Source organism: Oncorhynchus nerka, linkage group LG15, assembly GCF_034236695.1.
Source record: "Oncorhynchus nerka isolate Pitt River linkage group LG15, Oner_Uvic_2.0, whole genome shotgun sequence".
Classification (NCBI taxonomy): domain Eukaryota; kingdom Metazoa; phylum Chordata; class Actinopteri; order Salmoniformes; family Salmonidae; genus Oncorhynchus; species Oncorhynchus nerka.
Genome location: NC_088410.1, coordinates 43350221 through 43367979, shown reverse-complemented (window position 1 = coordinate 43367979; position 17759 = coordinate 43350221). Strand labels below are relative to the sequence as shown.

Below are 17759 nucleotides of genomic sequence, written 5' to 3'. Positions count from 1 at the left end.
TGTTTCAACAAAGTATTGAGTAAGGGGTCTGAATAATTATGTAAATGTGATATTTCTGTTTTTTTAGATATTTAAATACCTTTTTTTGCTTTGTCATTATGGGTTATTGTGTGTAGATTGATTAAGGGGAAAAAATGATTTAATCAATTTTAGAATAAGGCTGTAACCTAACAACATTTTGAAAAAGTCTAGTGGTATTTCCCTTACTTGGTTGCCATATTTTGCTTGTATTAACATAGGGCCCCATTCACTCAACTCTCTCCTTCTGTCTGCCAGTCGTCAGTGCTAGGGGCAGGTTTCGGGGACCTGGGCCAGTCTAAGAGGAGTCAGTCCAGTCCGGGGGCCCAGATCTTGGAGCAGCTGAAGGGCCCGGGCCTGGGTCCTCTCCCATCCTCCCAGGCAGCCCCCCCTCCCAGCACTCAGGGGGCCAGTAACACCTCTCTGGGGAGTAGACTCCCAGGGCTAGGAGGAGCCGCCCCTGTTCTCCCACCGCCTTCCACTTCAAGCTGGGATATCAAGGTCCCAGAGCCCAGCGCCACATCCTCCTCACACACCTCCCACTTCAGCCGTGAGTAACACAGATTAACCAAAATAATCTATCATTTCAAATACCTGGCATATTGTTTTTTTTGTTAAATGGCCATGTGTCTGTATGTGGTGGTTGAGTCCGTATGCCTGACTGATCTGTATTTGTGTGTTCGCCCTCCAGGGGACTTTAAGCTGCAGCCTGAGCCATCCCTGGTGCTGAGCCAGCTGGCCCAGAGACACGGCGCCCCCTCTCTGCCCATTGCTCGCCAGCCCAGCCCAGCCCAATCTCCCTCCCCCATCCAGGGACCCCCCCTGGCCACCATCGGTGCCAAGCCTGCCCACAGCGCCGGGCCGGACACTCAAGGCAGCAACGCGCTGCAGCAGCACCGCGTTCCACAGCTAAAGGCCCAGAAACGAAGGATACCTCCCACCTCTAAGGTAAAAGGAACCACAGACAAATATTTCCTCGATTCCCTGTGTGAGGTCAAGGAATCAAGGACAGGAGGAATCAAGGAAAGAATTGGGCTTCACCCAGTGTGTATGACAGGAATGGTCAACCTTGGCTATCAAGGTTCTTGTTTTAGGCCAGTACAAACACATCTGATTGACCTAATCAAGGTCTTGATGCTTAATTGGTCAATTCCCAGCGTTGAAGAGCACTGCTCTAAATGAAGAAGCTAAGGGTGTTTGAGGGGATTGGCGATCAAGATTAGCAAATCTGTGCAGATCCTGATGATTCTCTCAAATGAAAGGATTGTGAATAATAAAGATGCTGTTTCCCGTCAATGAGTCCCCTCTGAGTAATAGCTTTCCCCTCCACTCCAGATCCCCTCGTCGGCGGTGGAAATGCCTGGCTCTGCCGACGTCCCCGGTCTTAACGTTCAGTTCGGAGCACTGGACTTTGGCTCGGAGGCAGCCCTGCCGGACTTTGGCTCCGTGGAGACGTGTGTCACCGGGGGCTCCAGGGAGTCCACCCCGGCCCCACAGAGCCAGACCAGCCTCTATTCCAATCCCCTCAGGTGGGTCACATCTCCACCGGGGGTGTATTCTGGGAGGTGAAAGTTACAGACAGAAAAAGTAACCAGTTTACATGATTCCACATTTCGCCTTAGACAGTCCGATCTCTTCAGCACAATTTCTTGTGTATATTCTTTTATTTTGCACTCCTGAACACACCCCAGGGGTGGTCAACAGATTGAAGACCATGCTAGCTCACCCTAGAAGTCCATACGAAGTCTTCTTATTATACATTTTAAAGTGTCTCGACATAGTTTAACTAAAACCTCCTTCTCGGTTTGTCTCCAGTGAATCTATGAGCACCCCTCTTTCCATCCCCCTCCCTCTCTCATCCTCTGAGCCCGTCTACCACTCCCCGTCGGTGCCCATGCCCAGCCTGACCCCCTCCTCTATGGGTACAGTCAGCTCCTCCACTCCATCCTCCTCCATCTCCTCCTCGGTGCCCTCCTCCTCTTCCACGTCTCCCTTTGTCTCAGTGGGGAGCGGTTATGACTGTGGGCCCGTGGCCCCTCACTCACACCTGGCCTTCTCCCAGAGCAAAGAGGCACCCGGGCCAATCATGGTGAGTCTAAGTTTGGCTAGTGTAAGCCATAACGAACACACTGCAGGCCAACAGTATTCATTAGGTACCAAATGGAAGAAAACGTCCAGAAGCCGGGATAGACTACCTGAACTTGTCCTATAAGAATCGCTTGTTTTTGTGTTCTGTTGCAGAAGGTTTTGGCTATGGTGTTCCCTAATGAACAAGACTCAGGGCTCCCACACAGTCTCAGTGTCCTGGGTTGTGCAATAATGAGACACATCATTTGTTGTGTATGAAATATGAATGATAAATGCATTTCGCAATGTTGGGATAATAAAGTAAAGTTGACATGGGTGAAGAATCCAATGTTTCATTAGTCGTTTGCTCGTCTCAACAGAACGGTCTGAATGGTGTGAGGACGTCTGCTATGGACCGTAAGTTACACATTTCATTCATTCTGTGCTGCTCTTTTTGTCAGTTGACCTCAGGATTTGTGTTTTTTAATTGATTGTTTCCCTCTCTCTCACCAGCTTCGTCAGCCTCCTCTACGCCAAAGCCGGAGTCTCCCTCTCTGAGCATCAGTACCAGCAGTGCCCCTGCCCCCTGTGCCCTCATGCCCTCCTCCATACCCTCCCAAAGCTCGGCACTCCCCAGTCTGCCACACGACATGCCCTCTGCCAGCCTGGCACCACTCAGCAGGTAACACGCACTTGCCTTTACGCGCTTGCATTGACGTGAGTTAGAGACAATTTATACATACAGAATTCCAAGTTTTGCCATTATAGGCTAGAAATGCAGTTACTTTCTTCGGTCAATTTATAGATACTGGATTGTAAATATATCTAAATCAAGAGCAGAAGGCAAATGGGGATATTAAGGACATTCATTAATGTATCTCTCTCTCTTTCTCTCTCTCTCTCCCCCATTGTAGCCATGGCAGCAGTAGTCATTCCTCTCTCACTGTGAGTACTGTTCAACACACAGACACACGCGCTTCTTTTAAGAGATACCATACCGAGTACAACCTCCTCTGTAACTAACTCTCTCGGTTTCTCTCACTCTACCTCTCTCTGTGTAGTATACCAGTGTAGACAGTAGTGTGAGCTCTCTGGCACCCTCGTCTGGCTCCTACTCCTCTGCCCCAGCACAGGCCCCAGCCCAGTCACTCCACCAGGTCAACAGCGGCATGGCTCACATCATGGGCACCATGAGCCACATGAACAGCATGGTCAGTAGCATGGGTGGCAGCGGGCATCACGCCAGCCAAGCACTGGGGCTCAGTGCCAACGGGACCACGGCCCAAGCGAACCTCTCCTCGGCCCCCAGGACCGCACCGCTGCTCTCCTCCTCAACTGGTGCACACAAACATGCATGAATATACGCGCGCACGCATACATGTATACACACACTCGTACAGTCACGTTCACCTACATATTAAAACACAAACGTAAAAGACTATAAGTGAAACTGTAATTCTGTCTAGATAGCAGTGTGTTTTGTTCTTGTGTTTTTCAGGTAAAGCTCCTCCTAACCTGTCTCAGGGGGTTCCCCCACTACTGCCCAACCAGTACATCATGGGCCCAGGAGGCCTGCTGCCTGCCTACCCGGTAACTATTGTGTCTGTTTGTGTGTCACTCTCTCTCCTGGCCTAGTGGTTAGAGCGTTGGGCCAGTAACTGAAAGGTTGCTGGACCAAATCCCCGAGCTGACAAGGTAAAAATCGTTCTTTCTGCCCCTGAGCAAGGCAGTTAACCCACTGTTCCCCGGGCGCCGAAGACGTGGATGTTGATTGTGGCATTCCTGCGCACCTCTCTGGTTCAGAGGGGTTGGGTTAAATGCGGAAGACACATTTCAGTTGAATGCATTCAGTTGTACAACTGACTAGGTTATCCCGCTTTTCCTTTCCCTGCTTTCAAAGTAAAGAAACATATTTTGTTATTTGGGTGTATGATCCATTCAAGTGACTGTATTTGCCATGTGTTCCACAGCAGATCTACGGCTATGAGGATCTCCACATGCTACAGTCCAGACTGCCTATGGTGAGTCTCAATGATTTATCTATGCACTGATGACTGACAGGGGGCGCTGTTTAAGCCACCTTGCCTCCATCTTGGCACTTCCCCACATATTGTTTTTGTGAGAAATCTATGAAAAAGAACAGGAATTTCATATTAATATGAAAAGTGTATACTAAAATATAAAAAGTATTGTATGTCATGTCTCAAAATCGATATCTATCTCACCTCTATATTGTTTTATGTCCTCCGGATTCGAGAAGAAAGATGAGTTCAACAGTGAGCCTGTCAGTTGGCCTTAATTCTCGCACAGCATCCAGCCTAGCTGACGCAAATCTATTTTCCAGATTTGTATTTTTACCACTTTTTTTGGTCTGATTTAGTCACCCAATTTTGGCCATCCTACACGGGTAGAACAAAATAAACATAACTTTTGAACGGATTATGATAGAGACATTTTGGACCATTGGTTTTCTTAGAGGATTATCTACACATAATTTTACCAATTGGTCAAAAGATGTGTTTTAGATTGAACACCCTACTCTACTAGTCTGTGTACCAATCTTTTTAGCTAACAGAATGGCCTTTCGGCAATCTCAACGTTCAGTTTACGGCGCAGTTTCTGATTGGCAGTTAAAAGCAACCTATTTTCCATGACAACGTTATGGAACATGGGGTGCGTGCAAATTTGGCACAATATAGAATTAGAATTTTAAGAACAACAATTAACAATACCGTTATAACGGGGTGTGGTTATTACCTTGTGAGAAGGCGGTGTCAATGCAAAATCATGTTGTTCAAAGTGGCTAGAAAGGACTCCGTATTGAGAGAGAGACAGCGAGAAATAATGATACAGAAAATACTGTATTAGTCCATAAGATTCAATCGAGCTACGTTTGCTTCGCTTGCATCCTATTCACGAGGAAAGACGGGACTTGCTTACATTTTTACAATTGTGTTATGCTCACTTCAGTTATGTTATTTTTCTCTCCTCTAATTAAGAGATGGAATCCAGACAGGATGCTTTAGGAAACTTTCTGAATGGACATTAGTTTTTCCAAACTTCCCCCCGGTAATTCTGATTTTTTTTGTTCTTCATTCAATTGAGTCGACGATGAAAGCTTGGTGGTTTTTAATCTATGCGTGAAGATAGTTCAACATGATGTCTGGACGATAAAAGGCTACACTGATCACTCGTGCTTGGCTGACAAACGTCTAGGAAATGTGATCCTAATCATTATTTTTGCGATCCACGTTAGACGTCACTCCTAATGATAAGGCTACCTGCTGATGTGAGCTGCCGGACAGTGCGCGTGCACTTGGAAATGCGTTTATGGATAAGAACGCGAGTTTGCCATTTCCGAAAAGTAGCTCCAGTCCCTGCTTGGCAATCCGTTGCCTAGGTCAACAGCCAGGGTCTCAAATAGGCCTAGGTACTACACTTTTTTATTATTGTACATTTAATTAAACTGACACATTTGGTGATGTTCGTCTTCAATTCATTGGCACATCAGACAGACCCTGTTTTTGTCTCTGGATGAATTGCACAGATGCTGATCGCTTTGATTCAGTGTAGTAGGCAAGGCCTAATATATATATATATATATATATTATAGGCTAGTATTGTTTAATAGCCCAGCCTAATTCACTTATAACTTACAGATCTGTTCCGTTCTTGCACAATTCAAACTCTGGCATCTCCATTGGCATCTCCATTGGCATCTCTCTCTTCCATCCTCTCTCTATTTCTCTAATAGCTCCTGAACCAGTAGCCTATCACAATGCATGTCCCAGAAGTAGCAATATATACTGAACAAAAATATAAACGCAACATGTAAAGTGTTGATCCCATGAGCTGAAATAAAAGATCCCAGAGATTTTCAAAATGCACAAAAAGCTTATTTCTCTCAAATGTTGGTGCACAAATTTGTTTACATCCCTGTTAGTGAGCATTTCTCCTTTGCCAAGATAATACATCCACCTGACAGGTGTGGCATATAAAGAAGCTGATTAATAAGCATGATCATTACAGAGGTGCACCTTGTGCCGGGGACAATAAAAGACCACTCTAAAATGTGCAGTTTTGTCACACAACACAATGCCACAGATGTCTCAAGTTTTGAGGGAGTGTGCAATTAGCATGCTGACTGCAGGAATGTCCACCAGAGCTGTTGCCAGAGAATTGAATGTTCATTCCTTTACCATAAGCCACCTCCAACGTCGTTTTAGATCCAACCTGTACTCACAACCGCAGACCATGTGTACCCACACCAGCCCAGGACCTCCACATCCGGCTTCTTCACCTGCGGGATTGTCTGTGGAGGGGTGCCGAGGAGTATTTCTGTCTGAGAGAATGCCAAGAGTGTGCAAAGCTGTCATCAAAGCAAAGGGTGGCTACTTTGAAGAATCTCAAATATAAAATCTATTTTGATTTGTTTAACACTTTTTTGGTTACTACATGATTCCATATGTGTTATTTCATAGTTTTGATGTCTTCCCTATTATTCTACAATGTAGAAAATAGTAAAAATAAAGAAAAACCCTTGAATGAGTAGATGTGTCCAAACTTTTGACTGGTACTGTATAGATTTGAGGATTTGGAGGATTTGCTTGCTGGATATAAAATAAGCTACAGTGTTCACACTGTGAACTGGCGGTGAAGTTTGAATGGCGAGAGCTTCTCTGTTGTGTTTTGATCACATTGGCTGGTGGTAAAAATGCAGTAAAGGGGAATCCGAATCCGTTTTCTCGCACCCAATGTTTATGTTTACAATGAAATGTATAAGGTTAGAATGCCCAATGTTAGAATGTTTACAATGAAAGTGATGAAATAAGTTAGAATGTTTTCCTATCAGTCTAATTTGCATAAACATTGTGATTGGATGATAGCTGTGAGGGTTATCGAATCAGAATCAAATCCTCCGATCTCAAGTTCATTAATGATAAATGTTCATATTTAAAGATAACCGGAAGGCCAGTCTCTTTGGCAAAGAGACAGGAGTGGCAAGCAGTGGAACCTAATAGCTGAACAGACACTGCAACCAGGCTACTGCCATTCATTCCAATTAGACAGATTTGGATTTCTATGTTTCTGATCTGGTCTCTCTCTGCGTAAAGCCCTCTTTGCAGGATTACTACGGAATCACATTCCCTGGTCCCGCAGCACTCTCTGGCAGAGATGGGAGCCTCGCCAATAACCCCTACTCAGGTATGCAACTCTAGCAGCGCTACTGTCAAACCCTTTTTGTCAACTGTTTTAAAACTTTTGGAACTGGAATTATAAACTAGCTTGACAATATTTCCATGACTATGGAGCTGAGGGGGATAAAAAAAAAGGAAAATCGTTCATGTTTATTCTGCTAAAATAGTAACAGGTACGATCACACACCCCTGGGGGACATCTTTACCATGTGTTACGCTTTCCGTAATCTTCCCTCCTCTCCCTTCCTCTGCAGGTGAAGTCACAAAGTTTGGCAGGGGTGACTCCACCTCCCCTGCGCCTAGCAGCTTGTCGGCCCAACAGCAGCCCCAACAGGGCCAGAGCCAAGGGCAGAACCAGGCCCAGCCACAACCCCCCCAGCCCCAGCCTCAAGGCCAACCCCAGGGCCACCACAACAGCCAGCAGCAGCAGGCCTTCCTCCCGCCAGGCTACAGCTACACAGGCCTGCCCTACTACCCCGGGATGCCTGGCGCTGCCTTCCAGTACGGCCACACCATGTTCATGCCCCAGGGACAGGGGCCAGCCAAGCAGCACGGTGTGGGTTTGGGAAACCCCTCAGCCAGCCCCTTCCAGCAGCAGCAGCCAAGCGGCTACGGCCAGCACACCTTCAGCTCAGGTTGGTTACCGTGAGAGAGGGAGACACACACCAACAATCTAGTTGACCACTGTGGAAAAGAGAGTTGATGTCAGTATGTTGTTGTTTTGGTCTCAGGGTATGAGGACCTGACCCAGGGCCAAGCAGGCGTAGACTATAGCAAGGGCTATAGCAACTCCTCCCAGAGCCAGGCCAAATCTGCTGCTACAGGCCCCGGTAAAGGTACATCACCCTCCCATTAAATCCCGGTCATCTGACCCCATATCGTTACCATGCACGGTTCTAACTCTTGTGGTGTTTTTAAAAATGTATTTCTATTATTAAAAATTAGAACTTGCCTGGTGAAATAAATAAATATTGCCATTTCAATGACATCTGATACATTTTTTCATCAGTATTGGGCAAAAGTCATAAGCTGTCCTGATTTTAAGAGGCATTAAGTCATGCTTTTGACTATGATACGAATGTTTGTTCAACTATTTAAATATTTTATCGTATGCTAGGCGGCATATCTGTGACGTCAGGCAACTCCGGGGTCCCAGAAATCAGTGGAAGTGTTTACAACAAGACCCAGGTGAGATGTTTGTGTTTCAGATTTTTATTTATACTGAACCAAAATATAAACGCAGCAGTTTCTAAGATTTTACTGAGTTACAGTCCATATAAGGAAATCAGTCAATTGAAATAAATGAATTAGGCACTAATCTATGGATTTCACGACTGGGAATATAGATATGCATCTGTTGGTGACAGATACCCTAAAAAAGAAAAGTATAGATCGTAAAACCACTCAGTATCTGGTGTGACCACCATTTGCCTCATGCAGCGCGACACTGTACAGATCCTTGCGACATGGGGCTGTGCATTGTCATGCTGAAAAATGAAGGTGACGGCGGCGGATGAATGACGCTACAATGGGCCTCAAGGTTAATTTCTGTGATCTTTTATTTCAGCTCATGAAACATGGGACCAACACTTTACATGTTGCGTTTATATTTTTTCCATTGTACATCATTACGATACCCATTAGTCCATCAGGGCTTATCTCCCCGGGATCATACACTAACACAATACTCTCTTATCAGTTATGATTTCAATTCTAGTCCTTTGCCAGAGCTTATTAACTGTGTTATGGTCGTTTTTTTCCCCAGATAAATCTAATCACTGACCTTGACTTTGCACTCCAATTGTCCGTTTCCAGTCCTTTGATAAGCAGGGTTTCCATGCGGGGACTCCCCCTCCTTTCAACCTGCCTTCGGCTATGGGGGGTCCTGGAGGGGCCCCGGGTGGCTACGCTCCCGCCCCCTTCCTCCACATCCTGCAGCCTGCCCACCAGCAACCCCACTCTCAGATGCTGCACCATCATCTGGCCCCGGACGGACAGGTAACACATTCACCCAGTCTACAACCTTGTGTTAACATGCCACTGGCTAGATCAATCCTACCCTGTGCTTGTAGGCTTTTCTTCCAGCCAAGCAGTAACACCTGATTCTACTCAAGTCTTCAATCAAGACTGATTTGGTTAATCAGTTTTATTTCAACAAAAGCCTGCACCCACACTAGCCATCACTTTGCATGTCTATATCAGTGTGGTGACGCTGTCCTGTCTCTAGGGAGGTCCTAGCCAGCGAGGCCAGTCTAGCAGCATGCAGCAGAAGAGCCAGGTCAACAAGTCCAGCTACGGCAGCTCCCCATACTGGGGCAACTGACAGGGCTGTGTGTGTACACACTGCATCATGCCCACCTATCTTGACTTGTCAGACCAGAGGGGGGGGACTTTAAAACACCCCCCCCAATATTCCCCTTTAAAAATGTATGGCTGTTGTATGTAAAATATATTTATGTATGTATTTATACAGTATATATGTATTAGTAGGACATGAAATTTGGTTTAGATTTTTTTGAAGGATGATAGGAATCAAATATCATGAAGTAATTATGAAGTTGGTGAATATACAGTACTTGAACCAGAACATGCGTGGATGATTTTTGTATGCACACATGAACATTACGGCTAAGCATAATTTCACACATCTCCAAACTCTTCTATTGAGGGTAATTGATAGCTTGATTCCCACATTTTATACAGCGAGCCCAAAGTATTGGCGTAGAGGAATTCTCGTTACTCCAGCACTTCGGATTTGAAATTACCCTCAGCTTTAATCTGAGGGTAATTTTCCCCCCATTATAACACAGGACCAAATTCACATTAATGTATTTGATCCCATATTCCCAGCACACAATTACATCAAGCTTATGACTGAAAATGAAAGCTTTTTTGTCCCAATACTTTGATCTCACTGCACTTGGCTTATAGAAAACATTCCAGTGTGGAGTCTCACAGGTGAAATCTTGCCCACTTAAAATGATCTGACCTTATTTTCACCCGAAAGGCATATTCTTCGGGAGAATGTGCACTATGGTACAGAAAAATGCATAATTGATTTGCCACTAGATGGCATAAAACTGCCCAAATGTTCATAATTGTGCACTCAATAGCACGGTATTTCACTGTTAATTTAAGCTTCCTGCCCATGTCTTGGGAAAATGTGAGGTTAGATGCTTTCATGTCGTCACTAACATTCCATTAGCTGTATTCAGCGAGATCTCATCTACAGGGCAGGGATCTTTCATTGAATTTAAGCGTTTCACCAGTTTCAAACCATTACAGAAAAGCAACCATTCAGATTGATAGGGGTATATTGACAAAGTAATCAACGCATAACTGGTTTAGACAAATATCCCCTTTTACATCAAATTGGCTGCAATTCTAGCCACACGTGGGTCCACGTGAGAAATGGTTGAAAGCACATTTATATTGAACAGATTTTATAGAAAATGTCCATGAAAGTATTTACATACAAGTGTGATGATTATTACATTAACATCAATGCACTGCGCTGAATATTCACCTCCCGTGTAGTACGTTGAGGCTAGGGAGCGGAAAGAATCAAAGTGAGAAACTTGATTACACAAGTCAGTTGGCTTACAACCTCTTAAATCCAAAGCTAAAAAAATACGATGGCAACAACTGTACAGAACTTAAAATAAAAAAAAATAGAAGTATCAGCCAAATCGGCTATTCAGTCCTTTTTCTTCCTCTTCTTTTTCTTCTCAGTCTGGGGGGTTTCTGGAGCCTCAGCCACTGGCTCCACCTCCATTGCCTCACTCTTTCGTTTCTTTTTCTTCTTGGCCGGAGCATCTCCGTTCTCTGCTGCTGAAGCCTCTTCCTCCATTTGAACGGCCTCGGATACCAGCTTCTTTTTCTTCTTCTTTGCCTCGCCGTTCTCAGTCGCCTAAAGACAGATCATTACATTAGGATGTTTCAGAATTACTCCATGGTCTACGCTCATTTCCGAATTGTAATGTCCGACTCACTTCAGTGATTTGGGCCACTGTAGGGGACCAGCCAATGGTTCGGAGTCAAGTTAGTTTAGCATGTCGTACACTGAGACAGAACCATGTGGAAGGGTCAAATCTCAAATCAAAACATGCTTTCAGTTAGACTGGACAGCTGAAGCAATAATTACCCCTGCCTCGCCATCACCCGCTTCCTCTTCGCCGTCACCAGTGGAGAGGGCTGCCAGCTTCTCCCGCTTCATGCGTTTCTTCTCCTTTTTTGCCAATTTGATCTTTATCTCTCCGGCCTAGGAGGGGGTAAGCAAAACAGCATGGTTATACTTCTAGGAGACTAGCCACTTAGGGCTGCTAGAAGCAGTGGAGATGTGCTTTAGTGCAGTGTCAGGCTCATTAAATCAGTAAACCCCCACATTTGAGTCAGGGAAAATGTTGTCATCACTCACAGCAAATAAGCTAAACATCTACGAGGAAAGTACTAAAATAATGCTCACAAAACAGATCCCATTTAAATGTCAGCGCACCTGTATAACAGCCTCTTTCATAACGTCTAGGTTCTTGCGAGGCGCCTCTCCAGTCTCATAGAACGAAAGGCGTTCCTCCACCTGGTCACGCAATTTGTCACCAAACACACAGGTGGGCACATCTGTCAGATTGGAAAGAAATTCAATTACACCGTTTGCCAGCAGGGGGCACCAGCAACAATACTCAAGACCTTAGATTTGCTCAGTAGTTAACTCATCACCATCATACACCCGGAGGTGGATTACTGTTGACGAAAAATAAGAACATCATCGCAAATAATGCCAGACGGGACATAGTGAACAGGCCACGAAACAACCTTTTTAACTAAGCCACTGCTCTCCTCATGGTTAAACCCCACCCATCACTCACCAGAAAAGGCATCAATTCTTGAGGCGATTGTGCACTTATTGGCCAGGTAACGGGAGATACGCCCTTTGTTCTTGGCTGCAGCACGACCAATGAAGGTTGAGTGGAAGATGAGGCCATACTTGGGGGTGTTGCCACGAGTCTTCAGAGCCCTGTGTGCGGGGAATGGCTGTTGGGTTACCAGTTTAAGTTAACTTCGCTATGGAAACAAATGTTTCCCCAACAGGTAAGTGTTGATTACTCAATTTGTATTAGTTGTCCTAATTCGAATGAAAGTACAACCATAACCCCTTTATCATGGCCCAAGACTAGAACAAAGTGCCAAGTAATCTACCTCTTAGTGCCCTGGGCGGCTGCTCAGACTGTGGGGGTGCGTAACGGAGAGAGAGATCACCCCGAGGGAGTCACACCCAGTCACCCTTCTCTGCTCCGCCCCAGCCCTGCCATCACAGCAGCCGCCAGTTTCCCCAGCAGGGGGGGGGTGCCCCAGTACCTGAACAGGGCCTTCTCAGCACCCAGGATCTGCACAGTTGAAGCTGGGTACTTGGCCAGGTTGGTTAAGCTGCCGGCGTGGGAGATCAGGCGTGCTCCCACCTAGGGGGAGGGGAAGAGACGACATGTCAGAAGTTGGTCGGTGAACATGTCACTGGTCGCAGAGGTGTCAGGGACAGTCAGCACCGATGGAAGACTCAACATTACGAGTTCAGGGGATTGACAGATTTGGTATAAACATCATTTGGTCCCGTTAGTGTGAAGTGGACAGTTGTAAGGTCACTACATACCACATCTCCTATGAGTGCGGCCAAGTTGGGGGCCACCTGGCCCATCTTGGAGTGAAGGTACTCCTGGAGCTCCAGCCTGTAGGCGGCCAGTGAGACCACACGGTTAGAGAACCGCTCAATGTTGATCAGGTCAATGGGAGAGATGTCCATGCCTACAGAAAGGGAAAGGCCGAGCGGCAACGTTGATACCAGGGACACGGGCGTTCATTGTACAAACACCACAGTGAAGACTGAAATATACATTTTGTATCTCCCGACAGGATCCACAGGAAGGATTTGAGCCTTCACTACAGGTTTATGAGAGAACTATAATAATCTACCCCTCTGTGTTGGTCATATAGGACACCTCAAAGTCCTAGATGGGCAAAAAAGGGGTTGTTTTTAATACCCGCATATAATAGAGACAGTGCGGGACATGTACTGACCCATGGAGCTGCGGGAGGCCTCCAGGATGGACTGGGCCTTGGCACTGTCCATCACCACCTCTTCCATGCTCTCCAGACTTTCCTCGCTCAGCTCCTTCCGGTTGCCAATCAGCTGGGTCATCTTGCAGTATGTAGAGTTATCCGTCACTATCTTGATTAGCTCCGGGAAATGGTAGCCATACCACTCACTATAAACCAGAACAGGAAAGAGGGAGCAGAAGTTGGGAATGTTTGGAAAATCAAAACCACCAGGTTGAGGGCATAATTTATATTTATACTGAGGGACCGTCAGCACCGATGGAAGACTCAACATTATGAGTTCAGGGGATTGACAGATTTGGTATAAACATCATTTGGTCCCGTTAGCAAGTGTGTCAGTGGATGGTTGTTGGTCTACTACTACGTACCACATCTCCTTTGAGGGAGACTTGGCAATCAAAGCAGCTGTACCTACCGCACACGCATGGAGAAGGTGTTGATGTCCTTGTCCAGCTGGTCAAGAAGGGCAATGGACTGGATGATCATGTTGTCGGACCTGTTGACGTTGAACTTGACCTTGGCCCTGGAGTAGCTGTGGCCCAGCCCCAGCTGGGCCTTGGAGGCAGCCTGGGCAGTCAGCCCCTTCACCAGGGAGTGGAAGTGGAGACGCACACCTTCAGGTGAGAACAGTAAGTGACTGAGTATGCACGGGGGTGGTATTTACACAACCTGGGTCATTGGCACTGGCGGCCGTTCAGATTTTCAGTATAAACCGTCACGAGGGTCAGGTATAGATTATCTTGACATCACCACAGGCCAGACATCCCCAGCTACACACTGTCTACTGGTCAACATAAATTATGACACCCCACCACCACAATAACTTGTACTGTAGCCCAGTTGAGTACTCACCTCTCAATATCTCTGCCACCACTCCTCCAGTCTGGATGGCCAAGCCCAGCTCTTCTTGCAGAGCTCCTCCTATCTTGGCATCACCTACCCCCAGCATTGCCTTCTTCTTGCCCCCCATTGGAAGGTTAGTCTCCAAGAACAGCTTCAGGTCAGCATGGACCACACCTGAAACAATTACAACATTTTGAATTATAGACTACAAATAAGAGTATTATTAGTTGGGGGTGTGTTAACATACTGGCTAATGCCATCTGATATAATTAATATAGCCAGGCCCAGAAGTTCAGGTTTGATGATTGGTGTCAGCACAGTCATTCAGAGGATTGACAGATTTTTGTATAACATCATTACATCTGAGCTTGGATTACAATTGAGTAAACGAAATAAAGCAACCAACTCACCTTCTGATATGGCATTAATATTATCTAGAGCAGCCTGGGCCGACTTGAACGGGAAAAAAGCAGCTAGGCTCACCATGCCATTGAATTTCCCAATGTTTAGAACACAGTCTTCAACCTGGAGAGAGGGCGTAAATATTAACTCCCCAACATCAACGAATATGGGTCAACCTGCGTCAAATGTCATGATATTTGTGGATGAATTGTTTATTCGTACCTGAGGCAAAAGCATGCCAATCTCTTCCACCTCCTTAACAACGAAGAGCGCATACCCTGCTGCGTGTTCGAACAGCACATGCAACAGCACCTATGGAAGAGATACGCATTAGGTTATTAAACTTTATATAACTAGCTACATATTAAATACGACAGAGGAAAAAAACGACTTGAAATCAAATTATTTAAATCACCATGGAGGTAGCGAAACTTGTTTAAACACTGGGCGTGGGCGATAAAGCGCTGCCGCACGCGTGTATGCAGCCATGATGGAATTAGCCACGTGGTGCGTAAAATTACGGCAGGTGGTCAAATGAAACAATTTTAGGCAATAATAGTCATTTCACAAGTGGACGACACAGCCGATGTGATATGATACAGGTAATTGATAGTATTTCCCAAAAAAGTAGCGTGAGCCTCGTTTAACTCCCGTGCCAAATACTCTACCAAGACGAGCGCCAAGCCACGTGTTGTATGGGACCAACACGCAGTAACCTTACGCACTTTGTAAAGGGAGCTAGACGATTACCGTGTATCACAAACGTTCGTAAAAACGTGTGTTGCGTTATCTATTTGCTTAATATGCTCATTAAGTGATAGTCACCCATTTCCTTTCGCAAAATCAGAATTTTCACTGAGACAGAGGCCTACCATCGAGGCTGCCAACATCCATTTCCCCCACCTCTCTGCTGGGAGCACTAGCGAACGTTAGCCACTGTAGTTCGCCAGTAATTACTGCATACAATAGTTACATGTTTTACTATGACACATTACGAAATCACTTAACTTGCAAGCTCGTCAACTTCCCACCCTGAAATTGAATCTATATGCCAAATAAGTTAGCTAGTTAGCTTAGCTAGTTCAGCGTTGAAAATGGTAGTTTTGCCACGAACATCTTATTATTCTAAGCATGTGTAACCACGAATAGTAGTTATTTATTGGTGTTTAAATGGTTAAACATCCAAATGTCGTGCAAAAATATCAAAATATTACCATGATTGAAAAATATCAGCTGCGACACGCTGGACGTGTCCTTCCCTCTGCTGCACGACTGTAGAAAGACTTCACTTGCTTTCCAACACCCAGCCACATGACTGAAGTACCGTGGGGTCGACTTTGTATCGCGAGATTAACGAATTTAGCATAATGTCGGGCACCACTTGTTGATTGATTGATGAGTTGGGATTTATGTATACGGTCTGTGGTTGGGATGCTGCGAGGCTTACCATGGGCTTTATGCATGATTGCAATGGGTTGTTACATAATGTAGTATAGCCTATGTGTACTAAATGTACTAACCATTCTGATTACTGGCTTCCAAGTAGTCATATATACCCTGTTTATTCCAGGCATTACAGACTTCCAGGTACTGTGCATTCGGGAAGTATTCAGACCCCTTTGACTTTTTCCACATTTTGTTACATTACAGCCTTATTCTAAAATGGATTAAATAAAATCATTTGTCTCATCAATCTACACAGAATACCCCATAATGACAAAGCAAAAAACGTTTTTTTAGAATTTTTTGCAAATGTTTAAAAAAATAAAAAACAGAAATATCACATTTACATAAGTATTCAGACCCTTTACTCAGTATTTTGTTGAAGCACCTTTGGCAGCGATAACAGCCTTGAGTCTTCTTGGGTATGATGCTACAAGCTTGGCACACCTGTATTTGGGGAGTTTCTCCCATTCTCTGTAGGTCCTCTCAAGCTCTGTCAGGTTGGATGTCAGGTAGCTGCACACCTATTTTCAGGTCTCCCAGAGAAGTTTGATCAGGTTCAAGTCTGGGCTCTATCTGGGTGACTCAAGGACATTCAGAGACTTGTCCCAAAGCCACTTTTGCGCTGTCTTGGCTGTGTGCTTAGGGTCGTTGTGCTGTTGGAAGGTGAACCTTTGCCCCAGTCTGAGGTCCTGAATGATCTGGAACAGGTTTTCATCAAGGCTCTCTCTCTACTTTGCTCTGTTCATCTTTCCCTCGATCCTGACTAGGCCCAGCCCCTGCCGCTGAAAAAATTCCCACAGCAAGATGCTGCTACCACCATGCTTCACTGTAGGGATGGTGCCAGGTTTCCTCCAGACGTGACGCTTGGCATTCAGGCCAAAGAGTTCAATCTTGGTTTCATCAAATCAGATTTGATTTGTCACATGCACCGAATACAACAGGTGTAGACCTTACCGTGAAATGCTTACTTACAAGCCCTTAACCAACAATGCAGTTTTAAGAAGAGTCAAGAAAATATTTACTAAATAAATAAAATAAAAAATTAGAAAAGTAACACAATAAAATAACAATACTGAGGCAATATACAGGGGGTACCTCTACCGAGTCAATGTGCAGGGGTACAGGTTACTCGAGGTAATTTGTACATGTAGGTAGGGGTTATGTGACTATGCATAGATAATAAACAGTGAGTAGCAGCAGTGTAAAAACAATGGAGGGTTGGGTCAATGCAAATAGTCTGGTATGCCATTTGATTAATTATTCAAGCAGTCTTAAGGCTTGGGGGTAAAAGCTGTTAAGGAGCCTTTTGGACCTAGACTTGGCACTCCGGTATCGCTTGCCGTGCGGTAGCAAAGACAACAGTCTATGACTTGGGTGACTGGAGTTGTTGACAATCAGACCAGATAATATTGTTTCTCATGGTCGCAGAGTCCTTTAAGTGCCTTTTGGCAAACTCCAAGCGGGCTGTCATGTGCCTTTTACGGAGTGGCTTCTGTCTGGCCTGAAGGGTGGAGTGCTGCAGAGATGGAGCTTTGTCAGAGTGACCATTGGGTTCTTGGTCATCTCCCTGACCAAGGCCCTTCTCCCCCTATTGCTCAGTTTGGCCGGGCATCCAGCTCTAGGAAGTCTTGGTGGTTCCAAATTTCTTCATTTAACAACGATGAAGCCACTGTGTTC

At 45.4% G+C, this 17759-nt stretch overlaps 2 protein-coding genes and 2 non-coding genes across 7 annotated transcripts in view; 1 reads left to right on the top strand and 3 right to left on the bottom strand.

Annotated features, from left to right (window-relative positions):
- Nucleotides 1-9870, top strand: part of ubap2a (ubiquitin associated protein 2a) — a 40501-nt gene extending 30631 nt beyond the window's left edge. For 2 of the 4 annotated variants that reach the window (XM_065001627.1, XM_029682424.2), the window contains exons 12-27: nucleotides 277-568; nucleotides 710-966; nucleotides 1354-1547; nucleotides 1834-2107; nucleotides 2466-2502; nucleotides 2599-2767; nucleotides 3000-3030; nucleotides 3147-3423; nucleotides 3584-3675; nucleotides 4056-4106; nucleotides 7200-7290; nucleotides 7538-7918; nucleotides 8015-8119; nucleotides 8401-8471; nucleotides 9099-9281; nucleotides 9511-9870. In XM_065001627.1, coding sequence (XP_064857699.1) covers nucleotides 277-568; nucleotides 710-966; nucleotides 1354-1547; nucleotides 1834-2107; nucleotides 2466-2502; nucleotides 2599-2767; nucleotides 3000-3030; nucleotides 3147-3423; nucleotides 3584-3675; nucleotides 4056-4106; nucleotides 7200-7290; nucleotides 7538-7918; nucleotides 8015-8119; nucleotides 8401-8471; nucleotides 9099-9281; nucleotides 9511-9606 — 2601 coding nt within the window. In that variant the 3' untranslated portion in view covers nucleotides 9607-9870. Of the gene's footprint in view, nucleotides 1-276; nucleotides 569-709; nucleotides 967-1353; nucleotides 1548-1833; nucleotides 2108-2465; nucleotides 2503-2598; nucleotides 2768-2999; nucleotides 3031-3146; nucleotides 3424-3583; nucleotides 3676-4055; nucleotides 4107-7199; nucleotides 7291-7537; nucleotides 7919-8014; nucleotides 8120-8400; nucleotides 8472-9048; nucleotides 9282-9510 lie in introns of all 4 variants that reach the window. The other 2 variants (XM_029682423.2, XM_029682422.2) reach the window with 1 other exon arrangement.
- A 709-nt stretch (nucleotides 9871-10579) lies between these two features.
- nop56 (NOP56 ribonucleoprotein homolog) lies at nucleotides 10580-15955 on the bottom strand. Its single transcript, XM_029682425.1, has 12 exons — nucleotides 15851-15955; nucleotides 14859-14948; nucleotides 14645-14759; nucleotides 14244-14408; nucleotides 13807-14005; nucleotides 13353-13540; nucleotides 12928-13079; nucleotides 12639-12739; nucleotides 12149-12297; nucleotides 11779-11900; nucleotides 11428-11544; nucleotides 10580-11193 (listed from the first exon to the last, which is right to left on the bottom strand). The coding sequence occupies exons 1-12, from the start codon at nucleotides 15851-15853 to the stop codon at nucleotides 10981-10983; spliced, it is 1614 nt and encodes a 537-aa protein (XP_029538285.1). The 5' UTR covers nucleotides 15854-15955; the 3' UTR covers nucleotides 10580-10980.
- On the bottom strand, nucleotides 11636-11701 carry LOC115143819 (small nucleolar RNA SNORD57). The gene has a single exon (XR_003865715.1). It is a non-coding gene; the product is annotated as a small nucleolar RNA SNORD57 (small nucleolar RNA).
- LOC115143827 (small nucleolar RNA SNORA26) lies at nucleotides 13170-13294 on the bottom strand. The gene has a single exon (XR_003865724.1). It is a non-coding gene; the product is annotated as a small nucleolar RNA SNORA26 (small nucleolar RNA).
- Nucleotides 15956-17759: the final 1804 nt, after the last annotated feature.